Raw genomic sequence first — 25,832 nt, forward strand, 5'->3', positions numbered from 1 at the left:
TGAGGTGCATACATTTTGGCCTGTTTTGGGGGGTTTTGTTTTTTTTTTCTATTATTGAATGAATTTTGTTGTAACTTCCATGCATAAGGGACCGAGATCAATCCTGGGTGCTGTCGACGTTTTTTTTCTGAAACCCTCCCCCCCCCCCCCCCCTCCCCTGTCAACCCAGCAGTGATTGGGTAGCTAGGTCTGTCAGATCTGGTGAAAAGTACTTTGCAACAGACTAGCGTCATATCCAAAGGGTAGCAAGCAATTGCTCTTGTCCATTTCATGCTATAGAAACCTGGATAAACTCTGGTTCCATGGGCTGAATGGCTCTGAAGGACAAGGGGGTCCTGATAGCTCAGTTGGTAGAGCACTCACTTCAAACGCAAAGGGACTGAGATCACAACATGAATCCATCATAAAAGATCTTATACATTTTTATTTTGTTGTAAGGAATTAACTCAGATTTCCTCATTTCCTATGAATTTTTATCTGAAATCTATTAAACTTGTTTGGATTAAAGTGTGAGTAAAAATGGCGATGTTAAATAAGATCTCCATAATATTAATGTAAGGTGTCAAGAAAATATCAAGCCATGCTTTGAAGGAATTATTAACTCATTTTTTTTTTCAAAACGTTTGGATCACAGATTGCTAGTGACTGTAATATTTTTTGACTCCATGGATGATGAATGGCACTGCATTTTTAAAATTCAACTTTTAAATGAACATACTTCAGGGCGACAGTCTTCCACTAGGATTTTGGAAGTACCATTATCAGCATGGTGGTAGTACGGCTAAATTGTTGTCTGAAGGCAGGGACTAATCAAAATGCTTAGGGATGAAATGATGTAAACAATGAACAATTCAAATGTAAACCCTTTGTCCGAATAGAAATTACCTAAACATATAAATAGAATGTAGTGTGAGCTCCTTGTCCTGAATGACATGAAAGCCTAGTGTGACAAGAGGACTGAAGTGGTTAAGCTGTTTGACTCTAGGTCTTGATTAGAAGTTCCTGGATTCTTTTTTTATTTAATACTAATTTTTTTTTCCTTCTATTTTTTTCCCTTTATTTTTAAAGCTGATTTATTGATTTGTTTATAATTATTGTTCTTGTTATTATTATCATTCTTTCATATTCTTAATTTTTTTTCATTCGTTAATTTGTCATTATCATTTTTGTCAGTATAGTTTTACCATGTTTTACAATAATAATAATAATAATAATAATAAGGAACTGTGTTTTCAGTCCACCAGTGGACTGAAAACACAGCTGTGTATTCAGTCCACCGGAAATAAAAATATTTTTAAAGGACCAAATATCGTCGATACTTACTTTAATCAATATTGGCCACATTGATACTGAGCCTATTATAGGTTAGGCATCATCAGAAATGGACAGGCATACAATCTATGGCAATTTGACGGCTTAATAATATCATTTACAGCGTTTTATTTACTCTCGGAAAGTCTTGATGAGAGTTGCTCGAAATCGGGAGCCCGAGATTCTTACCGTGGCTGCTAGATAGCCATTAGCCTGACCGATTTAGCCAAAATTGGCCACACAGAGAATAATGTTTCTATAATTAATTTAAATTTAACATTTCGATCTATTTTTCCTAGTCCGTTAGAATTTTTGTGATTATCAAAACCGATGATTTTTTCCAATGAGATCAGAGTTTTAGTTCTGTTTGCCCCAGTAAGGTTCTATTTGGCCACTTTTCACATCGATCACTGGCCTCGAGCACGCCTGCACCCCCCCCCCCCCTCCCCCGCATCGGGCAGTTTTGACTTTGTCTTCTTCCAACATCCTTTTCTTTCAAAATCATCTCTTGTCCTTCGTCTTTTTGGGCTAGTCTATTGTTCATTGTCTATCATGTCTTGTAAAGTTAAGAATTTTTTTGACTGGTATCCCATTTCTTCCATTCTACTAGCCCTAAAAAGACCTCAATGTTTTACAAGCACCATCAAACCTATAAAAACAAAAGAGTCCTTAAAAGAATGTAGAGTCATCTTCCTTAACATTTATATCTATTTCTAATTTTCCTTAGTCCGTTAGAATTTTTGTGATTATCAAAACCGATGAGTTTTCCAAGGAGATCAGAGTTGTAGTACTGTTTGCCCCAGTAAGGTTCTATGTGGTCACTTACTTTTCACATCGATCACTGGCCTCGAGCTCTCCTGACGTTCACTGTGTTCTAAATCAAAATAATAATATTAAAAGTGAGTAAAAGTAAATAAATATAAAATATAAAAAATGTAAAATATCGTTCAAACTTCTCAAGTCACTAGGAATGGTGTCAACGTGTTGAGGTTGAAAATCAAGAATTTGTTTGAAGAAAAGAAAGTAAGAAAGAAAATATTATGCCTAGAAAGGAGCTTGAACACCTAACCCACCCTACCCCGGTTACAGTTACGCTGTGCTAAATCAGCCGGCCACCTCGCCTTCTCACACTCAGTCAAACAGTTCAGCCCGTATAATTATAATCTCTTCCGGTGGACGGAATACACAGCTGTGTATTCAGTCCACTGGTGGACTGAAAACACAGTTCCTAATAATAATGATGATGATAGAATAATAATGATAGTAATAATCACAGTAGCTAGATAGTAAACTTATGAAAGTCATTCCAATCATAGCGAAAATTTCTGAGAGACACCTAGCACGACCTAGTAGGTAACACTAGACTAACTTATTTGTAGGTCTCATAATCATATGAGCTTGTTGTTGTAATGGAAATATATGTATCTATTTTCAATCAAAAGCAAAATATTGCCCCTTACAGCAATATTTTAAAAATCCCGAGAGAGAGAGAGAGAGAGAGAGAGAGAGAGAGAGAGAGAGAGAGAGAGAGAGTTGTTCGTTTACTGGGGTAAAAACCGTGAGTGATAGACAATACGAGTTTGCTTTTTGTTGTTCTTTTTTATTCTTTTTTTTTTTGTTTGTTTGCTTGTTTTTTGTTTTTGTTTTGTTTTTGTTGTTTTTTTTTTTTTTGTTTTGTCTTTTTTTTTAATAGACAAAAAGAATAGAAAACAACAACAAAAACAACAAACTAAAATTATCACTCAACTGTTCAGTGTGCCGAATTATTTGGTGATAAGAGACACCCAAATTTCGGATGTCAAATTATCTGGTGACAAAATAATACACCCGAATTTTGGGTGTCGAATTACGCTCCCTTGCCTTATTAAAATATTGTCATTTGATTAATGTTATCTGTATTGAGTGCACCTCAGTCACAAAAAATAAATTAACTTTGTGGTATGATGCATAACTGTGTCAAAATAATGTATAGTTTCATGAAGATGGAAACATTTAATATTCAGTACCTACAAGCGAGAAATCAACGTATTATTTTGTTGTTCCGTTACAAGTTGAGGCATCTCAGTTCTTCATTACCGTTGTCAACAACCGTAGTGACATTAAAAAGTAGAATGAGCGATCAAATGACTTTTCGGAGAACAAATTTTAAAAATTAAAACTTAAGCTTTTGGGTTTTGTCATTACATTTCCGCTCAAAAATATTTTAGAACGAGTGTTTCATAATTTTTTTATGATATGTTTTTAATTTTTGTGATTTCACATAAAATTTGTTAGCTTCATTTTAACGTCTTTAAACCCCGTTCTATTTTTTAGTATGATAGAGAACGATTCGGAATCGAAAGTAGATTTCGTCTTGACTGTTTAACTGCTTGATCCGGTTCAGTCTGTTGTCTCGTTTTGTTGTCAGCCAGAACCTGCCTTTGGAAGTAATTAGAAGAATAAGAATATTACTTGACTGAAATCATTCTTGGACTACCAGACTTATTTTGGTGAGAGATTGTTTTACACAGCAATACGAGTGACTCTGACACAAGAGTAAGTTTGAGTAAGAGGTGATGACAGCAAACCCTCGGTATACCCAAACCCTGTCCATTGTCACACAGTCACCTCATTGTTTTTGTGGGGTTTTTTTCTAGATGCGTCAATAGGTACTAAGCAGTTTGTCCTTTAAGAGTGGCTGCTAAAAGGAAGGCAGAAAGAGATGAGCAGGAAAGGAAACGCCAGGAGAGGGGAAAAATAAAGCAGAGAGAAGATTGAGATTGTCACTGACGCAGGAAAGGGAGAAGGAGGTGGCAGTTGGGGAAGGGCAAAAAGAGAAAGACAGAAATCATCCTTGGCGAAGCTAAGTTAGAGAACCAGACAGAGGTTGTTCTGAACGATGATTCATCATGTTCATCATATTGCTTCAGTAGTAGAGAATACAATGGACGGAACAGTTGCGGCCGGTGCAAGTACAAGTGCTGGTTACATTTTTTGCTCAGGCAGCCAGCGTGATACCATTGAAGCCCTTGACGAGGAAGGGCTCAATGAGTATTTGTTTCAATTTGAAGTTTGCTTTAAATAATAAATCCTGGGTGGGGATCCTGACCTCCCATAGTGGGCAGCGAGGTACATACTGTGTCTTCTATCCCCCCATACCCGTTTCCCAATTGTTTTCTGTCTTTGTCTTGGAATGAGATTACTTAGTTTTGTCCTGATCCTTGCCTGAGCTCCTTGGCTGGGAGGGAAACAGTCGAATGTATAGTTATAGTTTTGGGAGATGATATTTTTTTCCTTGTAAATCATCTCTCTGTTATGCATTGTATTATGTTGAGTTTACATATTATATCATATGATTGGTAAACATATACGCATGCATATTATATCATATGATTGGTAAACATATACGCATGCGCGGGGGGGGGGGGGGGGGGGGGGGGGAGTTGCTTGTGTTTTTGTCTCTTTACCAAGTTTATCATTATTCGAAATTTTACAACAAATTCGTGCCTAATTCATGTTTTGGTTCATTGGAATTCATAATTGAAACGTTCAGATCGAAGAAATTTGACCTGACTTGGATGCTGATGTGAACAATTTAAGAATAATTTAAGACTTTCTCCGTCGACTTTGGCGGGAACTGTGGTAGTAGGTATCCCAATCCAGTCCATGTCTGTGTAACGGGCCTGAAAATCTCTAATTTTCAACCAATTTCACTTGAAGCAATCTATATTTCTATTTAAGTTACAGGGGTTAAAATTATATCACTGAAAAGCTTATCTATTCTCCTTCTAAAACATGTCAGATTTGATTATTTTTCTTGCAAATATAGTTTATTAGATCCTTGTAAAGAGCATGACATAATGCGTTTTTTTTATCGCGGCGAATAACCGAAATTTTATGGGTAACCATTTCTTAACCGCCAACGCTACTAGTACTTTTGTTGGATCGTGTTACAAATAGCATTATTAGAAAGGGAATTAAAATCTCTTTCTAATGATACCAATAACAACGTGATTTATTTACATTAAAACCCTAAAAAAATCGAAATATTCAGAAAAAAATACCTAAAATCGGCAAAAATTCACAAATTTCGATTTTTTTAAAGCCAAAAATAGGATTGGAAACATTTTTTCTTTATAATATCTAACTCTCGATGGTTTCCGAGATTTGTACCACCCGCGGGAGTTCCAAACGTCAACACAACGCGATCATTCCATTTTCACTTTTGATTCCGGCGTGCCTAGCATCGTTGTCTCAGTTGAGTCTCAGTCAAGTGAAGTGTCTTTGTGTTATTCAATTCCTAAAATGGATATGAACTCAACAGATTTTTAAAAGAATCACTAGGTAAGTGTTTTAATTTGGCTTTTATTAAATCAATTTTACATTTAATTCTATCTTTTACATAAATGATGTTTTATTATCGTCCGCTGACTTGGACAAGAATGAGAATATTGAGAATGACCTCATTTTGAAACTCCATGTCAGAACAGATCTCTGTTAATTTTTTACACCATGAAATCCTAATTTGTTTTTTCATGATATCATAAAATATAAGTTAATTCAACATGTGTAGGACATTTGCTGACTTCAAAGTCAAGAATTGTGTTTAAATCTTTCTTCAAACACGACCTAGCAACATCGGCATAAAAATCCAAGATGGCGGCACCCGACTGAGTGCGTTTGTTTATCAATTGACGGGGAATAAGCACACTCCTGAAATTATGTGTTGCTTCAATTAAATTACTTTTTTTGGGTCTCCAAATCAATCCTTAAGATAGGTAGAAGTTAAATAACGAATTTCGGCTTTCATGTTTTTTATTGTTTATTGACAATTGAGTCAAACAGTGAACTGGCCATTTCCAATGATAATGTTAGATGCTCAAATTAGTAGATAGGATCTCTCTCTCTCTCTCTCTCTCTCTCTCTCTCTCTCTCTCTCTCTCTCTCTATCTATCTATTTATTTATTTCTCTCTCCCTCTACCCCCCCCCCCCCCCTCCCACTCTCTTCTCTATATTCTTCTCTCTATATCTCCTTTTTTTCATTTTTTCTCTCTCTCCCTCTACTCCCCCCCCCCCCCCCCCAACTCTCTTTCTCTCTTCTCGCTCTATCTCCTTCTCATTATTTCTCTCATTGTCTAATCTTTGTCCCCTCTTACACTTATCTCTCTCTCATCCTCGCACACATACTCATTCTCTTTCTCTTCTCCTAGCCCCCCCCCCCCCCCCCTTTCTCTCCATACAAACAACCAGTTGGCTACCTTACCTATGGAATTTTCTTTTTCAGAATGTTCAAATATTGTGTACTTTGTGGTCATTGGTAAAGTAACTTTAGCACCACTCTTCTTGTATCATATTTTTTTTCTTTTCAAAATGTTCTAAATAATGCTTTGTTGTTAGATTAGGCATAATATAGTAGATAAAAATAAGCTTAAATATCCATGATGGTAATAGTAATGGTTGGCAATGTAGAAAGTTTGAAATCCCATTTTTTTGTGACCTGTTTTTCTACTTATTGACTCTTGATTACTTTTTTTTTCTGTTGATGATGACTATGAGGAAATGAAATGAAGGTTTTTGATGAATAATAATAATAATAATAATAATATAATGAACTTATATAGCGCCTAGTTCCAATTTGGAATTGCTCACTGGCGCTTTACATCAACACATCATGTATGATATACAAATATAGAACTGGCATGTTAAAACCACACAAATTCGATGATAACATAATATATTATAATAAAATACATACTAAGAGTCCAAATTATATGCCCTACTGAAAAGCTCAGTTTTTAACCGTTTTCTAAAGATAAGTGGATTTTCACTATTTTTAGTTTCAATATTGATGGAGTTCCACAGTCGGGGGGCATGGTGGTCAAAGGATTTCTCATGAAAAACTAACGATTTTGGGGGTTCCCTTAGGATATTTAAATTGGCAGATCTTAAATTTCGACTGGGTTCATAAAGGTGGATAAGTTCCTGAAGGTAAACAGGAGCGGAATTGTTTAAGCAATTGAAAACATGGGTGAGTATTTTAAATTCAATCCTAAACTTTACAGGTAGCCAGTGTAGGTCCTCCAAAATCGGTGTTATATGCTCACACTTTTTAGATAACGTTACCAATCGAGCTGCTTTGTTCTGTATCTTTTGGAGTCGATTAATGACATTATTATCACAGCCATAGAGCAAGCTATTGCAATAATCAAGGCGGGTAAGAATCAAAGAGACCACAAGAAGTTTAGTAGTATCAATATCAAGAAGCCTTCTAATAGCACCAATAGATCTAAGGTAAAGATTGCAGGATCTAGTTACATTAGTGACATGGGCAGACATGTTTAATTTGGTATCGAATAAAACTCCTAAGTTTCTCACAGGTTCTTTAGTGATGGGAATTACACAATCAGAAAGATTCAGGTTAAGCGTGGAAAGGTCCACGAAGCCCCGTCTTGTAATTTGCAACACCTCTGTTTTATTTTCATTTAACCTGAGTTTGTTGCAACACATCCAGTCACTTATCTCAGAGATACAATTTTCTATATCCGTTATAACATTGAGATGATTGTCGATATTAATGGGAAACAGTAATTGGGTGTCGTCTGCGTAAAAATGGTACTTAATAAAATATTTTGAGATGATGTCACCTAATGGTCTGATATAGAGGGTGAATAAAGAGGGTCCCAGAACTGAACCCTGTGGTACACCAAAAGATAGGGGACAAGGAGAAGAGAAGTCATGTCGATTTACAGACACTGATTGAATTCTGTCAGAGAGGTAAGAAGAAAACCAGTCAAGGACAGTACCCCCAAATCCGTATAGTGTCTTAAGTCTGTCAATTAAAAGAGTATGGTCTATTGTGTCAAAAGCAGCACTAAGGTCGAGTAGTATGATAATAACATCATCATTTTTCCGACATAAATGATTTATGATATCATTATGGATTTTAATAAGAGCAGTTTCAGTGCTGTGAAAGGGGCGATAAGCAGACTGAAATTTAGAGAACAATTGTGTTCATTCAAAAACGTGTTAAGCCTAAAAGCAACAATTTTCTCAATTAGTTTAGACATGAGGGTGAGATTCGAGACTGGTCGATAATTATTTGGGTCTTCTTTGTCAAGGCTAGATTTCTTTAATATGGGAGTGACAATAGCATGTTTAAGATTATTAGATACCTCACCAATAAACAAACTAGCATTTACAATATGAGTAAGAACGGGAACCAAAATATCAGCACAAGAAATAACAAGCCATGAAGGAATGGGATCTATTGGGCTGGTTGTTTTGGAGCATTGTCTCAGCGCAGACAGTACTTCTGTTTCAGTGGCGGGTTCAAATTCGTCGAATGCTGCTCCGGCTGGAAGTGCATTAGTTTCATTTATTTGTGCTTTCATTATCTCTTCTTTGTCCAAATTATTCCGAATACCTGATATTTTATCTCTAAAGTGTAGAGAGAAACTATTTGCGGTAGCAATAGGGTCCTCGAAATTATTTGAAGGATGATCCTTCATCAGTTTGTTCAGGGTGGCGAACAGTTCACGTGAGTTTCGTTTGGCACTTGTTATTTTATTTTTAATGTATGTTTTTTTACATGATAGAATTAATTTGTTCCGTTTGTGTTTTAGTCTTAAATAAATTTGATTATGAATTTCTAATTTGGATCGACGCCAAATCCGTTCGGCAGATCTGAGTTGATGTTTCAGTGTTTGTAACTCGTTGCAATACCACTCGGTGTTTGGTCGAAGAATAATTTCTTTCGTGACCGATGGACACAGCTCATCGAACACAGTTTTCAGTGAATTATTATATGTGTTTACCATATCGTGAACATTATCACAACTCTTAACAGAGGCGAGTAAACCCAAAGACCTAATGGATTCTTGAAATGTTTCTTTATTTAGTGATTTTGTTTTCCGGTATGTGATCGTTTTCTTGACGGTTGTTTTGCATTCGATTTTTAGATTTAAAGCAATCAGGTTATGATCTGAAATTGTGCGATCCAAAACGTCAACGTTATCAATTATTTTGTTATCTTTCCTGGAAATTATTAAGTCTAAGATGTGCCCCGCCTTGTGAGTTCCGTCCTTTACATATTGTCTTAAATTGTGACTATCTAAAATATCCTTTAACTTCAAACATTTTGTATCCGTTAGATCGTCCATGTGAACATTAAAATCGCCCAATATAAGAATTTCACCACTGGTTGTGCTAGTTTCTAACGCGAGCGTGTCGATTTCATCATAGAATTGATTATGAGTGAGTTTATTCCTTGTAGATGGAGGAGGTCTATAAATTACAACAACATGGTACTTCTCATTCCTTTCTGATGTTAATGTCATATCTAGAGATTCGAAAGTTTTGTAATTCGATTGCGTCTTGTTTTTCTGTAGCTTAACGGATTCTTTATGAATAACAAAAATCCCTCCTCCTCGACCGGTTTTTCGATGCTGTGCTATGAAACTATATCCTCGTGGAATCAGTTTACTGTCATTGTTTTTAAGCCAACTTTCCGTGATAATAAAAATATCCAAATCCTTCTCAATGATAATATTTTCAATTAAGGCTTCCTTTTTAGTAACGGACCTTGCGTTAATCAAGCCAACTTTAAGACATTTATGATTGTGATAATTGTTGTTAGACGATGAGTTGTTTATTTGTATAGGTAGCAAGGAATGTCGTCGTTCAATGGCCTTGTGTTGGAATGACGGTGTGAAGAAACGATTAAATACATTCATGACAACTTTTATCCTTTTCCTTTTCTTTCTTCCACCACTTTTCCCCCGTCTTGTCTTCCTTCCATTTCTATTTTTGTCTATCCTCTCCTTAAACTGTTCACTCGTCATGTTTTGATTCTTTAACACATGTGATGATAATAGTTCATGATAATATAATCGAAAAAAAAAAACAAGTGGGGGCAGCTGGTAAGTTGTATTATATTTGTTAAGGGACAGCAAGAAAGTATGGTGGTATTGAATCGCCGCTGGCATTCCAAGTGCTGGTGACAACATTTAAAGATAAAAACAATAACAATAGGGTGTTGAATGGGGTATGGCGGCTCGTAGAAATCAGGGATAAAAATCGGCCTCTTGAAGAGTAAAATCCATTTATTTAATTTAAAATCAACTAAATACATAAAACGTTATCATCACAGGGTGCACTGAAGACTAAAAATCACAACTTTATAAAAATTATAGTCCAATAGTTTGAATTCACGAATAAAAATCTGCAAATAATAGAGAATAACACAGAGGTGGTAATGGATGCAGCCGTTCACCAGCGCTACACACTACTACATGAAGGGGAAAGGTCGGCGACCTGTTGCTTGTTGGAGTGCCACTTTAACTAATCGAGTTCTTCTTCAGCTACACTTTCTGCGATGTGAGTGGGGGTCATCTGAGGCTAAGGTATGTATTGCATCTGGGACCCTATGGTTTGCAAGTACCCTACTCACAAGCACAGAAGCTGGTATTAGGTGCGGTTGAGTTATTACATATCATTACTATTTCATTATTTTAAAGCCCTTCTTCATACCACCAGTAATTGATTCTCTTCTATCAAGCAGAAAGTATTGAGATCCATACGGTAGCAATCAAGTTACTGCCCAATTAATGCTACAAAAACCAAGATATACCGTAGAATGTAAGGCTCTGTCTCTGAGGGACTTCTATTTACTGCATTCAACCTGTTCATATTTCAGTGCTCATATCATGCTGCTGTTTTTACCCCATTTGGTTAAGACGGATTGTTTAATGCTTTGCTTATATTTCATAAATCTGCTCCAGCAGCTTACCTGCAGTGTGTGATCATTTTTCATTTATTTTCTTTCTGCAGATTGCAGAGTAGTTTACGTACCTCTATCCGGAGTGTGTCTTACTTGTCCAGAGGATAGGACTACTCATCGCCAGGAAGTTGGATACGGCTAGGTCAATCCACGGCCATGCAGAGCGTAAAATTTTCCTCAATGAAATTCTTGACTATGATTACTTGTCGCCTTCGCTGAGTGCCCTGAGCATCACTCGCAGTGTGCTCTTATTTTGGACACAGCAGGGTTTGCCAGAGTCCTTCTTACTTGATTGGCTCTTACGTATTCTGAAGCTCGGACCAGTTCATCATAAATCCATTAGAAATGCTGTCAAGTCAACAAAGGCAATAATGGCAAAATTAAGGGAAAATATTCGTCGTGATCCAGGGAAGGTGACATCTTTTGCCAGTTCGACTTTTGAACCTTACTTTACACCTGGATCATCAACATCTGTCTCTGCACTGTCAGTGCTGACTCTAATGTCAGCCTCTGACACTCCAGTGTCATCGCTCACCACTGCCTCGACAGTGTCGTTCACCACGGCCTCGACAGTGTCATCGCTCACCACTGCCTCGACAGTGTCATCGCTCACCACTGCCTCGACAGTGTCATCGCTCACCACTGCCTCGACAGTGTCGTTCACCACGGCCTCGACAGTGTCATCGCTCACCACTGCCTCTACAGAGAAGGAAAATTGATGATAGTGAGGAAAATGTATGTGATCAGTCTGATTCTGATGTGGACGATGACTATGATGAGTTTCGATTCACAAGTCAAGGTCAATGGGTAGCAGTTTTTTATGACCAAAAGTTCTATGTTGGTCACCATTATCAGTGATCAACGGGCTTATGTTAGGTTCCTCATCGACTCTTCTGTTCGTGCCTCTACTTACAAGTGGCCTGTTGTTGAGGACATTGCAGAAGTGGAGTCCAAGTATGTCTTCAGGTGGGACTTCGAAGTGACATCTTCTGCAAGTCCTTGACTTTGGACAGTTGCTGCTAAGGCTATTACAAAGGGTTATCAGCGCTTGAAGGGTATTACTTGATTGGATTTGGGTGAGAATTGTCCATTAATGAATTTATATTGCTCATACAAGGTGCATTTTGTGTTGGAACATCTGTTTTGTCTCATCTTATCACATTTCCTTTTTTTCCCCAGAGTCAATAATTTTATCTGGTTGACCGTTTTTGGCCAGTTTTTAGATTGCTCTCAAGGTTATCTGCTGCAGTCTGACTGTGAATATGCTTCATCCATGCATAGTTTATTACTTTGCAATTCTTTTAAGACTAAAATGGTTATTCTGTGGCTGTTTCAAAATTTTCTATGAATTTTTGAAAATCATGGATTTTTTATATTTTTTGATTGTGGCATCCAAATTTCATTTCATTTCAAGAGTATTTCTAAATGAAAGGTCTAGTGTTAAATGTTGCTTATAGTTTACAATTTTCTGTTTATTTTGAGGTATATTTGCACTATTTATTATCCTTAGTTATTTTTTAATGAAATTTTGAAAATCGGTAAATTTGACGAAAAATCAGTTATTTCCCTTGATTGCGAAAAATGACAAAATTTCCATTTTCAGATCTCAATAGCTCTTTAACCGTGTTTCTTAGCGCACGGGAAAAAATTAGACAAAGTCTGTGGGTACAAGTCTTTATGTAAAAGTGATCCTTTGGGTTCTTAGTCATTTACTTTTCTTAGAATGAGATCTCAAAAATGGAGTATTTTGCAATGCGAAAGAGTACTTTTTCTCGCTATTTCGAAAGGCCATAACTTTTTTATTTTTTAATATTTTTTAATAGTTTCTTCTGTTCTGTACATCAATCAACACATAGTTTGAAATAAAAAGTCTTGGATTACTATTTAAAGCTATCTAAATTTTGGTCTGGAATACCTAGTGGTAGCCATTTTGTTTCCAAATAGTTACGGTAAACAAAAAGTGACCTCATAGGAATTCCTGGAAGTGTGGTAGCTTAACATCAAAAGGATCGAGGCCCAACAAGAGGAGAGGCTGTAGAAGGTAGATTGAAAGAGAATACTACTGATCGTTACGACAAAAGGTGAGAGAGGAGTGAGAAAGAGGGAAAGGAAGAGACAACAGGGAGAAAGAGAGCGAAAGTTGAGTGATAAAAAAAGATAAGGATAAGGATAGCCGACTAATCTGTAACTGTAACGCAGGACTTTAACTATAACTGTTACATTACTAGCCATCAAGCAATATGAGTTCAGATAGAAGCAGCAAAACGTCCACGAGACAATCTAGAAAGGATTCGAGGAAAGAGGACACAAATTGTGAAAGTGTGACAGAGATGTTGGGAAGAAAGATCATGCATTAAAATGTGACATGTGTGAGCTGTGGCACCACACTTCTTGTGAAGGAGTTAGTGACTCACTATACAAAGCAATACAGGATGCAGAAGCCGACAAAACGCAGGGCCTACACTGGTACTGCAAGAAATGTAATAGGTTTGCCAGTGGATTTATGTCAGGGCTACAGCGCCTATCGGCCAGACAAGACGCCCTAGAAGAAAATTTTGGCGCACTCGAAGCACGAGTTTCAGAGAAACTTAAGGAGGTGGATGAATCAAACGAAGACCTAGGTAAGAAGGTGCAATCCTTGGAGGAGAGAGTAGTCAAACATCCTTCTGAACATGTAGAGCTAACAGTCAAAGAGGTGCAGGATAGGCAAGAAAGAAGGCTAAACATTATTTTCTACAATTTGGCCGAAAGCTCTGCCGAGGACCCAAAGCAGGTGAAAAGCGATGACCTCAGGACAGTGAATGATATACTGGACCAAGTGGGCATTAAAGTTCCCTTTACCAATCCCACTCGCCTAGGAAAGAAGGAATCGACATCGGCAAGACCCCTCAGGATACAAACAACAAGTGAAGAAGATGCCACTAGAATCTTAAGGATCGGGAGGAAACTCAGGGAGATTGAAACTCTCAATACAATCTATGTAAACAAGGACAGGACCCCTTTAGAACGAGAGGAATGGAAGAAACTACTAGTAGAGCGGAAAGAGAAAAACCAAGAATCAAGAGCAGAAGGCAAAGAGGAAAACTGGGTCATCCGCAACAACAGAGTTGTCCAAGGGAAGCCTCAGGATCATCTCTAGCTCAGAAACCACTGGAGAACAGACAAATTGTACATAAACCTAATTTAAATTGTTATTCACCTGTAAATATTGTTAGAATTAACCAAAGTTTTGTTCGAGGTGGGTTAAGGATTTTATTAACTAATGTAGACGTAATAACCACAAAGATGCCCGATTTGCTGCAGCTTATTGAAGATCATGAACCTGACATTGTTGCCTTGACAGAAGTAAAACCAAAGTACAGTAAAACCACCCTCACAGAGGCAGAGATATGTATTGAGGGTTATCACACCCCAATTCATAATTTAGAAATGGATGGGAGAGGAATCTGTATATATTTTTCCACTAAACTTAGCGTGGGCGGAATTCAAATGTACAAGTACACAATACTTTTCAGAATGTGTTTGGGCTAACGTTTCTCTTGGAAACAATCATAAACTTCTGTTTGGATGCATATATCGTAGTCCGTCAAGCACCTATGAAAATAATAGAAACCTGGAAAATATGTTACGTGCCATAGTAGATATGATCCCAGAGCGCCTAGTAATTGTTGGGGACTTTAATTATCCCCATATAAACTGGGAGGAATGTGCAGCTACAGTTGAAGGTTCAGACAGTGATTTATTTACAGAATGCCTCATGGACTGTTTCTTAACACAACATATCGAAAGACCAACATGATATAGGGGGGACCAACAACCATCAGTACTAGATTTAGTGTTAACATCCGAGGAGAATGTTGTGAATAACACCCAGTATCTGGCCCCAGTGGGCAGCAGTGATCATTGTACCATCATATTCGATTATACATGTCAAACACAGGCAATTGAAAGTAAAACCGTGAAGTACAAATATGACAAAGGGGACTACAGAGGAATGAGACAATATCTTGGTGGCATAGACTGGGCCCATACACTTAATGAATGCAGTGAGCAAGAGGATTGGGACACTTTCCAGAATATATTAGAATCCGCGATGAAGCAATACATACCTGTGCACAAGGCTAACGACACTAAAAGAAAGAGAAAAAGAAATCTATATATGAATAAAGAAGGGTTTAGACTTATCAAGACTAAAGACAGATCATGGCAAAGATACCTTCAGACCAGAAATAGCCTTGATTACAGGTTGTATTGTGACGCCAGAAATACACTGAGAAGTTACACAAGGAAGCTTAAGAGCGATTTTGAGGAGAGTATTTCAAATGAGATCCAAGAAAACCCAAAAGCCTTTTGGAAATACACCCAATCGAGAACAACAATAAGAAACGGGGTAGGTGATCTGCGGGACAGTAATGGAGACCTGCAAAACGAGGACATTATAAAAGCAGAAATAATGAACAAATTCTTCTGTGGTGTATTTACACATGAGGACACTAACCATGTGCCAGCATTGGAGACAAGACATTACAGCGAGGCACTTGTCAGTATAGTTATAAAGAAAGAAGACATACTGAAAAATATTATGAAGCTTAACCCAGGCAAATCAGCAGGACCTGATGGACTCCACCCTCCAGTGCTAAGGGAAATTGCGAATGAAATTGCCACACCGCTTCAAATCATATTCACAACGTCGTTACACAACGGGAACTTGCCACAACAATGGAAACTTGGACAGGTTACTCCAATATTTTAAACAGGTGATAGAAACACTCCTGGCAATTATCGACCTGTGAGTCTGACAGCAGTTCCATGCAAAGTGATGGAGGCAATAATTAAGGAACATGTGATGGAGCATATGGTCACAAACAATCTGTTCTGTGATGAGCAACATGGCTTCGTGCCTCGGAGATCATGCATAACACAACTAATTACCTGCATTGATGAATGGACAGACGCCTTGGATAGGGGAGAACCGATGGATGCGGTATACCTCGACTTTAAAAAGGCATTTGACACTGTACCCCATGAAAGGCTCATTCAAAAACTACATAGCTATGGCATCAGAGGAAAGATAAACGAATGGATATCTAACTTCCTGCACGACAGAAAACAGAGAGTCTCACTGAACGGGCACACATCACAGTGGTCGGATGTCACCAGCGGCATTCCACAGGGGAGTGTTCTGGGTCCAGTATTATTCGTCGTATTCATCAATGATCTACCTGATGTTGTAAAAAACGTGATCAGAATATTTGCTGACGATACAAAGTTGTTTGGACCTGTAAGAACAGAAAGTGACCGACATACTATACAAGATGATATCGACAAATTATCAGACTGGTCAGACAAGTGGCTGTTAAAGTTTAATGCAAGCAAATGCAGCGTAATGCATCTTGGTTACAAAAATCCAAAGCACACATACAGAATGAGAGACGATAACGGAGTGTACCAGCAGCTAGGGGAAACAGAAGTAGAAAAGGATTTAGGAGTGCATGTAGACAACAGACTATCCTTCCACCATCATGTCAACTGTGCAATAAATAGAGCAAACAGAACTCTCGGAATTATTAAAAGGACATTCACCAGCAGAAATAATGATATTATTAGGCGGCTCTACACTGCTCTGGTACGACCATCACTTGAATATGGTAATGCACCGTGGATATCACAGCATGTCGGTGACATGGATAAAATTGAAAGGGTACAAAGGAGAGCAACGAAGCTTTGTTCAGATTTGAAGCATCTACCATATGAAGATAGACTGAGGCATCTCAAACTACCATCATTGTACTACAGAAGACAAAGAGGAGACATGATACAAGTATATAAGTATAATAAACGAGAAAGATAGAGTAGATAGAGAGCAAATACTACCAGAGAGCACATTTAATAGAACGAGAGGACATAGCGACAAATTAAAAAAAAGACAGGCCAGATTAAATGTAAGAAAATGCTCCTTTGGACTCAGAGTGACAGATAACTGGAACAGCCTTCCAGAAGATGTAATTAAAGCGAGGACAGTGAATGAGTTCAAAGACAAGTTAGACAAACACTGGCATTACAAGCGTTACCAGCTCCGCCCCAACCATGCCGGTGCGCGTTACAGGCATAGCCTTCAACCCGAAGAAGAGGTATCAAGGTATCAAGGAGTGTATTCCTCTTAGTTGGGACCTGTGCTTGTGTCTGGATGAGACTTTTAGGTGATCTCAAACTAAGTACATTGGTGGTATGCTCTTGGAATCTACATCTGATCCTTATTTGTTCCCAGTTCCCCTATGTCTTACTTTTTCTTGGGTGCTTTAATTGTAATTCTATAACTTTTTACTATCCCATTTTCTTCCTTTTTACTGGCGCTGATATAACCTAAATGTGTTGCAAGTGCCGTAAAACCCTTAAAAACAAAAAAAAAAAACAAATAAATAAATCTGCATGTCATGACTTGTCCTTCTCATTGTTACTATCTTAATGTTTCCTTGTCAGGTAGACATTGTAAAGGAAGCATTTTGCAGCTTTTTGATTTTCCAAAGCTTTTTGTTCATTAAAAAAAGATTTGGCTCCATCATTATTTCATGTTTACAGTTGATGAAATCAGTTCCGAGCTTATTATAAACCTGAAAGTGAGAACTTCGGGAGTGATAGAAAAAAATAAGTGGACATCCAGAAGGCTGGCTGCTGCAGCAGGATGTTTCTTCTTAAAAGCCGACACATGGACAAAAATTTAATATTATTTTGGTTTTCTTATAATCATAAAATGTAGTATTTTCAATTTTTTAAAATGTTTATTTTACACTTTACCAGAACAAGAGAAATCAGATGGCTGCTGCTGCAGAGCCCAAACCGTTCCTTGAAATCTTAGGACCCCAGTCAGATGTCAATTACCCTGTCAGAGTGCTCTACTGTGGAGGTACAAACTCTTAATGTTTTGGGGATATTTTTGTTTCTTTTTTTTTTTTTAATGAGTAAGGAGCATGTAGAGGGAGGGGGGGGGGGGGATTATTTAAAATAATTCTTACTATTTCGGCATGTTTGGAACATTTTCTCAGACAATGGTAATGATGGAGGGATTAGGACTGCATCATCTTAGTGTACTGATATAATTTATTAAAAGTGTTATCAACTATCTCATAAATTTATCCTTTGATAAGTTTTTCTCCCTCTGTCTTACTGTCCTTGTGGTTTTTGTTGAAATATTGAAATGTTTTTCTTGATTTAATTGTTTATAAAATCTCGAACATCAATTTTATGTAATGACCGTTTGCCTTTGTTTTCCTCCCCAGAATGCAGTGTACCAATTGAAGTAAGTTTACAATGAGAATTATTATTTAAAGTAGTGTCATTGGCTTATTGAAGGTGGAATTGCATGTTTACGAGACTAACTAAAGATATGATTATGAATTTCAGTATAACATGCATTCGTCAAAGTATGCGGGACAGGTGGAAAAGTTTGTTGAATACATGAACACGGCTGTAAGGCAAGAGACACAAACTGTATTGTAGCCTACTGTACACGTATATAATATCTCAATGTTTGCGCTTCCTTGTCTCGTAGATTGATGCCTTTTTGTTGGTAAAATAGTGAATACCATTCACTCTGCTGATTTACAAAACATACACCATCACGTCATACAATAAGGCACATGAGATAACATGAGAGGGGGAAGCAGTAAGAATGGAGGTGGGAAGGCACTTGTCTACACAACTATACCCTTCATAAAATTGAAGGGGGGGGGGGGGGGGGGGGGGGGGGGGGGGGGGGGGTTGGCCAGTTTCAGTTTCAGGCTATAATAAGGTCACAAAGGCTATGACACAATGCAACTTGCTCTCTCTCTCTCTCTCTCTCTCTCTCTCTCTCTCTCTCTCTCTCTCTCTCTCTCTCTCTCTCTCTCTCTCTCACTTACACTCTCTCTTCGTGGGTAGTGTGTGGGCCAAATCTCTGTTCAGTTCGTTGAAACTGAAAACTGTTCATGGATGTAAAAAATTTACTAAGACAATGAAGGACATGATTTGGGAATTCTGTCCTTGTTCATTGAACCCGTGAATTTGTCAAATGCTTGTTTGATGAATGCGTGTTTCACTGTATAATCAAAGTTATATTGATTTTTAATAAAAAACAGAACAACTTAATCTTAATTTAATTATCATTCATGTCTATCATTTGCTTCTCTTTTTTTTTTTTAGAAAGAATGTTATTGAAATATTTACTCATTTGTGCTAATCATGATCAAGAGGAAAGGGAAATAGTGTTACTACAAGGCTGGCTCCTTGGGGGAATTGATTCATGATTCTAATCTTTAGGACAAACAATGGGGCAGTGTGGCTCAGCGGTACGGTCTTTGCTTCGTACCCAAAAGGTAACGAGTTCGATCATCCGCCGCTGCGCTGTGTGGCCTTGAGCAAGTCACCTAGCCCTAGCTCACTTTGCGGCGCTGCACTGCGGCTGACGCCTGGGTTATTCCAGCTTTGCCTTGGATTAGACCCTAAAGGCAAATTTCCCCTTGGGGATGAATAAATGTAATTTTATTTTATTTTTTAAATTTTATTTTAATATGACAGAAGGGTCAAGACATTTACGCTATTTCTTTTAGACCAGAAAATTTGATAGCGTCTAAATGTACACAGTAAAAATTGTGGCTTAATGTTGTATAATACTCGATATAGAGAAAAGTGACATATAAAAATGTTGAAATATTAAAACATTTTAAATATCTCTGAAAAACAATTAAGGATCTTCAAGATTAAACATAGTAGGTTAGACTGATGCAAATCTATTGAAAAGGACAGGAAAACCAGCTAAATTGAGAATAATCGGGTCACACATATTTCCTGTGGCGACACATGGGTTTGAAGTATGGATCATCTGAAAGTGCAATAAAGAAAGGATTAATAACTTTGATATGAAATGTTCTGATGGACTCAGAAGGTCCATGGACAGTGAAAATAAAGAAAGAAATAAGAAATCACATTAAAATAACACCACGGCAGCTGGTGCAAAACATTAAAGCTAGAAAGTTGAAATATTTTGGACATTTAAAGACACGATGGCTTAGAAAAATAAACATAAATGGAAAAAGAAAGAAAGGCCCAGTAAGAAAAAGATGGAAGGATAGCAATGGAGAAAGGAGAATTCAAACATTTTTTGAGGGAATCTATGGCTGTACTGGCTCCATCAACTTGTTTATGATAGTTCTCCCTGTTACACACTTTGAAGTGCTGCATGATGGCCGATGTGCTGGTTTAATCACTCTTCTTGAATTGAAATAGGTCCTGATTACACACGCCTTTGTGGGATGAATTAAGGAAATTTCTCTATTTTTTATTATTATCGATTTAATGAGTACAGTATATTCAAACTCTTATATATAATGGATACACAATTTATGAATCCGTCTTTAACAAACTATTTCTGAAATCTCTTTTCTCTCCTCCTTGTACTTCATAGTTTTTGTTCAATCCATAAAATAATGTGTTGTTTATATAATAAACTAAAATTGTATTGTCCCACGAAAATCAACAAATATGAATTAAACTGTATGGCATCAAAAAATAAACAACAGGATTATTTCCTTTTTTAAACAACAAACTGACGTTTTATTTTTTGTTCATTTTTCTTTCCAGTACAGTGAATATGTTGTTTTTTGTTCTTTTTTTTCAGTACTGTGAATATTACCCTAATTATGAAAAATGCAAAGCTTGGCTTGAGAAGAATGTGCCGAAGGAGTTTGAGAAACTGAGCACTGGTAAAGGTGGATCCAAGTGTACTTATTTTTAATGGTTTTATTGAAACAAAATAGAATAAACACCACCTGTCATTATTTTGTTAAAGGATGTTGAATATAGCACGCAGCAGATCAACAATGGTTAACCCTCCTCCTCCTCACACCCCACCCTCAACTCCCCCATTCTATCCACTCAGCAGTGGAGCGGTATCTGTTAGATCTAGTGGGTAATACTTTGCAAGAATTGAAAGTGTATCAAGCAATTGCTATTGTCTGTTTAACGCTATATAGGTTGGGATAAACTCCAGCTCCATGGGCTGTACGTGCCCACTCTGGACTTTAAAAGAATTTTATTTTTTAACCTGCTGTTTAAAAACAGTGTTATTATGTCTCAGTGAATGAGAAGCTGACATTTATATATATTAGGTGAATGCATTTTTCATAGATTCTGTCCCTTAGTCATGTCCATCACTGTGATCACTATAGAGACGAAAGTACAATGTTAACATTATTTTTTTTAGGGATTGACGGTTTCCACAACTGAACAAAGCTCACAAAATCACACAATTCGTTAAAGCAAGCCATAAAACTGAGATAACATTCCCATGTAAAAAGGTCTTTGTAATTATTCTTTGTTCACCAATCAAGGGACTGAATTTGGTAAATATTGCATTCACTTAAATAGCCAAAACTATTAAACTTGGGTTATATTTATTAGTTTTATTTAGGAGATAAAGTATCGTTTCTTACAGAACAGGATAAAAGAAAAATGATTTGTATTTTAAATCATCTTAACTTTAAATTTACTTTTAGACATCTGATTCTCTCCAGCATATCACCACATAGACACAATGGGTCACATTTTAAAAATATATGTATTTGTAAATACAGAAGAAGAAAGCCCTGAGGCCAAAGATGATGGGGCCAAGGGAGAGAAGAAAAGACAGACCCGGGGAGGAAAGGCCATGATGAAGACTAAGAAGAAAGTCGAGCCCCAGGGAATCAAACTGTGGAGTCAATCAAGAGGCAAGAAGAGGAAAGTCACAATCGTTGGTGGATTAGCCTCATATGGTAAGTCATACGTTTACTTTAATTGGTCGTCAATGTAACGAATGATAATTGGTGGGTGGGTGGCGCTTGTATGCTTTCATCAAGCTTATAAATACAGTCTTGTATCTCCAATCTAAACACCTCCATTCCCAGCAATTTGTCTGGATTACAGAGACATCCGGATTGTGGAATCAGTCCATTAAGTGTACAAATAAAGGAGAGAGAAAAAATCCATCCCGCCTTTGCGGATAATTGAGAAATCCAGATTTGAGAGACGCAACTGTACAGAACTCCCTGATTCTAGCATGCTCTGCAATATATCACGCTGGATTGATGTTTCAGCACATTCAGATTCTAGCAGGCTGTATGTCTTCTCTTTCGAGTGTGCAAGAATCACACTAGTACTGTAACGGTAACAATACTAAAAAGGAATCGAAGCTTCAATATAATTTATGAAGACAGGTGATGTGTAATTATTATTGTTTTTTATTTCTTTGAGCTTCAACAAGCAGCAACATTTGCATTTCATCAAGCTTGTAGATGTAAAAAAATTATATTTGATGTCCATTTTTGATTGCTCTTGGTTTTCTTTCTTTTCTTTTTTTCTCTCTTACCATTATGATAGAATAACATTGGGAGAGAAAAAAATTCCATTGTCTTTTTGACAAATCTTTAACCGTTCAATAGTTCTTTTTTTTTTTTTGTGAACTTTATGAAACAGTAGGGGTCCAGATAGCTCAGTTGGTAAAGCACTCACTTCAACGCAAAAGGACTTGTCTGGAATCCAGCTCCATGGGCCTGGTGGCTTTGAAGAACTACTTTTTTTAAAGCAGTGATTTGTAAGATTTCTTTTGATTGATAATTTTGTTGCCTTCATAACAATTAGATGGTATTGAAGTTGAAGACAAAAGCAATATTATTTCATTCCCTGTGGTAAACCACGATGAACAAATGTCATTCATTAAACGGATATAGCTGTATTGTAAATATCACTTATCAAGTAGTGCACCACTAATCATAGGAATTGTTATTTTCCGTGTAAATCACATGCTGATCAGTTTGTTTTGTTGACACCAAAATTAACCATTTCATTATCATCCGTTCATTTGATAAAATGTTATAAGTGATACGTGCTACGAAGGCTGTAAGTTTAACTTTCTCTTCTTTTCTCTGATGCATAATGCAATCATACTCATTCTTTCATTTTTTTCTTGCTTTTTTTTTCTCAATTTGATGGTCTTGTGCGGCTATGAAGTGTGACACTCGCCTTTGGATCGGAAGGTCCTGGGTTTGAGTCCACTGCGTTGGAAATGGCTCTTTACTCACATTCTCTCACTGTATTCAGGTGTAAAATGAGTACCTGGCTGTTAACAGTGTTGTCTCTGTTGAAAAAACCCTGTAATTTTGTCGAACAGGCATCACATCTCATCCTGCATTTCAAGTGTTGCTGTTGACAAGAGACCCCTTTGTAAAGCTTTTTGAGCATGTTTAGTGGATATTGAGCTATTTAAAAACACGTTTATTTGTTGTTTTTTTTTTTTTTTTACAGAGATTGACTTGAAAGAAGCAAGTAAATTTTTTGCCGGTCGATTTTCCTGCGGTTCGTCAATCAATGAGGATGAGATCATCATACAGGGGGATGTCAAAGACGAATTATTTGACATTTTACCAGAAAAATGGAGTGTGGTGAGTGAAATAGCCTATTATTACAATTATGGTTAATTCTGTATGCAAAATTGTGAACATTTACTGGATGGCATACTCTCAATCAGAGCATATCATTAATTAAAATGTAACCGTGACCATAGTTAAAAATAAAAATTATATCAAGCTTTGTAGCTTATAATTTTTCCACAGCATAAAAAGGGCCTGTTGAGGAACTGTTATACTTGTGTCAAATTTCGTTACTCAGCTCTTGGGGACAGATGGGGAGGGATATTTTTGTGCTTGTGTTCATCTGTTGGGAGCATTCCCTTCAAAAATGACAATCATCTTTTCCTTTCCTCTCTTAACCCTTCTCCCCCTTGGCACAATTAAAGACGAGATTCCTCTTTGTCTTCCTTTCTCTTGAGTGCTTTAATTGTAATTCTAGAAAAAAAATTTCGCATCAGCTTCCTTTTTACTGGCGCCGATAAGACCCAATTGTGTTGCAAGCACTGGTGAAACCTTTAAAAAATAAGACGAGATATGCCATGGAATGTGTGTTTTTCGTTTTTGTTTGTTTTATATGGCGTAATATACTGAATGATATTTGTTCATTTTAGTCCTCTTTTATTTATTGATCTATTTATTTCACATTTACTTTTTTCAGATTGATGAAGACAGTATAGATGACTGTGGAGAAAAGAAAGCCTGAAATGTAAATAGATTATTTATTAATGTGGAAATAAGAACGAGTTTGACTGCATGATGCCAGTATGCTGAATTTATAATACGTATTGTATTGCTTGAATGTCATAAATTAATGAATACAAAACATGACAAGATTCAAGTTTATATGAGTTGTTTATTTTCCTTTGTATTGTTTTGTTGGTTTTTTTTCCTTACGGCTATGTGGTCTAGTGGTATGACTCTTTGGATTGGAAGGTCCAGAGTCTGAGACTCATTCTGAGCAGTGCAAAGTTGAGGAAAAGGCTCTTTACTCACATTCTCGTACCATAGTCAGATGTAGAATGAGTACCTGGCCGTTAACAGCGTTCTTTGTCAGTAAAAAAATTGTCATGTCGTTTTAATAGGGATGAGGTCTCGTCTTACTGTAATATGGAGTCACTTTAGCCACTTTTCTTGTAAAAGATTATTGCACCCAAAAACTTTTTTTTCCCTTTTCAAAATCTTATGAGTGAAAACATTACTTAATAGTGTTAGATTGTGAAAAATAATCAAAAAAACTAACGGAAATGTAGCATCTCTCACAAAAATGATAAATCCATCAGACTGCACAGAACCCAAGCAAACCACATGGTCCTATTCCAGAACAGGACCACAAAACCACATGAGAAAGACAAACGATTCAGGAGGATAGAAGATATAGCAAGGCTGTCAATCGATGAAGAATCCAACATTCCCATGCTCCAAAAGCATTTGCAAGCCATCCAAAGCATTGTTTCTTCGTTTTTGTGAGTTTTACGGTGCTTGCAACACATTTAGGTCATTTTAGCTCAAGTAAAAAGGAATAAAATGGGATAGTCAAAGATTCTAGATTACATTTAGAAGTACACGAGAAAAAAAAAGACACAGGGTATTGGTTGAAATCGGGAACAGATGTAGATTCCAAGAACACACTATCAGTGTACTTCGTTTGAGACCACCTAATGGTCTCATCCAGACAAAAACACAGGTCCCCATTAATAGGAATACTCTCAAATGTTCACAAACCAATATATATTTATTACAAAATAAAAAATGTAACATACATAACAAGAGATGATTTACAAGGAAAAAAAATATCATCGCCCAAAACTTTGACTATACATTTGACTGTTTACCTCCCAGTCAAGAACTCCAGCCAGGGCTAGGACAAAACTAAGTAATCTCATTGTTTTTAAGGGTTTTACGGCGCTTGCAACACATTAAGGTCATATCAGCGCCAGTAAAAAGGAAGAAAATGGGATAGTCACAAGTTCTAGAATTACAATTAAAGCACCCATGAAAAGGTAAGATAAAGGGGAATTTGTTCAAATAGGAAACAGATGTAGATTCCAAGAGCACACTATCAAAGTACTTAGTTTGAGATCACCTAAAAGTCTCATCCACACCCAAGCCCAGGTCCCAACTAAGAAGAAGGATACACTCAAATGTTTAAAAATCATATATAATATTTAAACAAAACAATACAGTGCATAACAGGGAGATGATTTACAAGGAAAAAAATATCATCTCCCAAAACTCTAACTATACATTTGACTGTTTCCCTCCCAGCTAGGGTATCCAGCCAGGGCCAGGACAAAACCAAGTAATCTCATTCCAAGACAAAGACAGAAAGCATGTTGGAAAACAG

At 37.0% G+C, this 25,832-nt stretch overlaps 4 protein-coding genes across 14 annotated transcripts in view; 2 read left to right on the plus strand and 2 right to left on the minus strand.

Annotated features, from left to right (window-relative positions):
- LOC144967598 (uncharacterized) overlaps positions 1–3,424 on the minus strand; it is a 20,081-nt gene extending 16,657 nt beyond the window's left edge. For 2 of the 6 annotated variants that reach the window (XM_078905076.1, XM_078905071.1), the window contains exons 1-2: positions 3,322–3,409; positions 2,138–2,185 (exon numbers count right to left, since the gene is read on the minus strand). The gene's annotated coding sequence lies outside the window, so the exon portion shown is untranslated. Of the gene's footprint in view, positions 1–1,706; positions 1,734–2,137; positions 2,186–3,317 lie in introns of those variants that run through there. The other 4 variants (XM_078905072.1, XM_078905074.1, XM_078905075.1 and 1 more) reach the window with 4 other exon arrangements.
- A 201-nt stretch (positions 3,425–3,625) lies between these two features.
- Positions 3,626–24,326, plus strand: LOC144967601 (density-regulated protein homolog). Of its 6 annotated transcripts, none has more exons than XM_078905087.1 (7): positions 3,626–3,846; positions 17,868–17,973; positions 18,347–18,366; positions 20,722–20,812; positions 21,677–21,856; positions 23,385–23,521; positions 24,147–24,326. In XM_078905087.1, exons 2-7 carry the CDS (start codon positions 17,883–17,885, stop codon positions 24,189–24,191), a joined length of 564 nt encoding a protein of 187 aa, XP_078761213.1. In that variant the 5' UTR covers positions 3,626–3,846; positions 17,868–17,882; the 3' UTR covers positions 24,192–24,326. The 6 variants fall into 6 exon arrangements, with proteins under 6 accessions (XP_078761213.1, XP_078761217.1, XP_078761218.1 ...); XM_078905091.1 differs by having other exon boundaries at positions 3,667–3,846; positions 20,722–20,806; XM_078905092.1 differs by having other exon boundaries at positions 3,675–3,800; positions 20,722–20,806.
- On the minus strand, positions 5,832–10,131 carry LOC144969207 (uncharacterized). Its single transcript, XM_078908319.1, has 2 exons — positions 8,464–10,131; positions 5,832–5,960 (listed from the first exon to the last, which is right to left on the minus strand). Exons 1-2 carry the CDS (start codon positions 10,129–10,131, stop codon positions 5,832–5,834), a joined length of 1,797 nt encoding a protein of 598 aa, XP_078764445.1.
- On the plus strand, positions 14,355–15,822 carry LOC144969208 (uncharacterized). Its single transcript, XM_078908320.1, has 2 exons — positions 14,355–14,517; positions 14,900–15,822. Exons 1-2 carry the CDS (start codon positions 14,355–14,357, stop codon positions 15,820–15,822), a joined length of 1,086 nt encoding a protein of 361 aa, XP_078764446.1.
- Positions 24,327–25,832: the final 1,506 nt, after the last annotated feature.

Source organism: Berghia stephanieae, chromosome 3 (genome assembly GCF_034508935.2).
Source record: "Berghia stephanieae isolate SIO BIC M18660-M18661 chromosome 3, UCSD_Bste_1.3, whole genome shotgun sequence".
Taxonomy (NCBI): Eukaryota; Metazoa; Mollusca; class Gastropoda; order Nudibranchia; family Aeolidiidae; genus Berghia; species Berghia stephanieae.

Excerpts from the sequence above, each read along its gene's own strand:
- LOC144967601 (XM_078905087.1), top strand. The coding sequence starts at position 17,883 with ATGGCTGCTGCTGCAGAGCCCAAACCGTTCCTTGAAATCTTAGGACCC. Across the intron at positions 21,857-23,384 it reads TGGTGGATTAGCCTCATATG|AGATTGACTTGAAAGAAGCA; the intron begins GTAAGTCATACG and ends TTTTTTTTACAG. Across the intron at positions 23,522-24,146 it reads TACCAGAAAAATGGAGTGTG|ATTGATGAAGACAGTATAGA; the intron begins GTGAGTGAAATA and ends TACTTTTTTCAG.
- LOC144969207 (XM_078908319.1), bottom strand. The coding sequence starts at position 10,131 with ATGACGAGTGAACAGTTTAAGGAGAGGATAGACAAAAATAGAAATGGA. Across the intron at positions 5,961-8,463 it reads CTAGTTTGTTTATTGGTGAG|TCGGGTGCCGCCATCTTGGA; the intron begins GTATCTAATAAT and ends AAACGCACTCAG.
- LOC144969208 (XM_078908320.1), top strand. The coding sequence starts at position 14,355 with ATGCCCGATTTGCTGCAGCTTATTGAAGATCATGAACCTGACATTGTT. Across the intron at positions 14,518-14,899 it reads AATGGATGGGAGAGGAATCT|ATTTAGTGTTAACATCCGAG; the intron begins GTATATATTTTT and ends CATCAGTACTAG.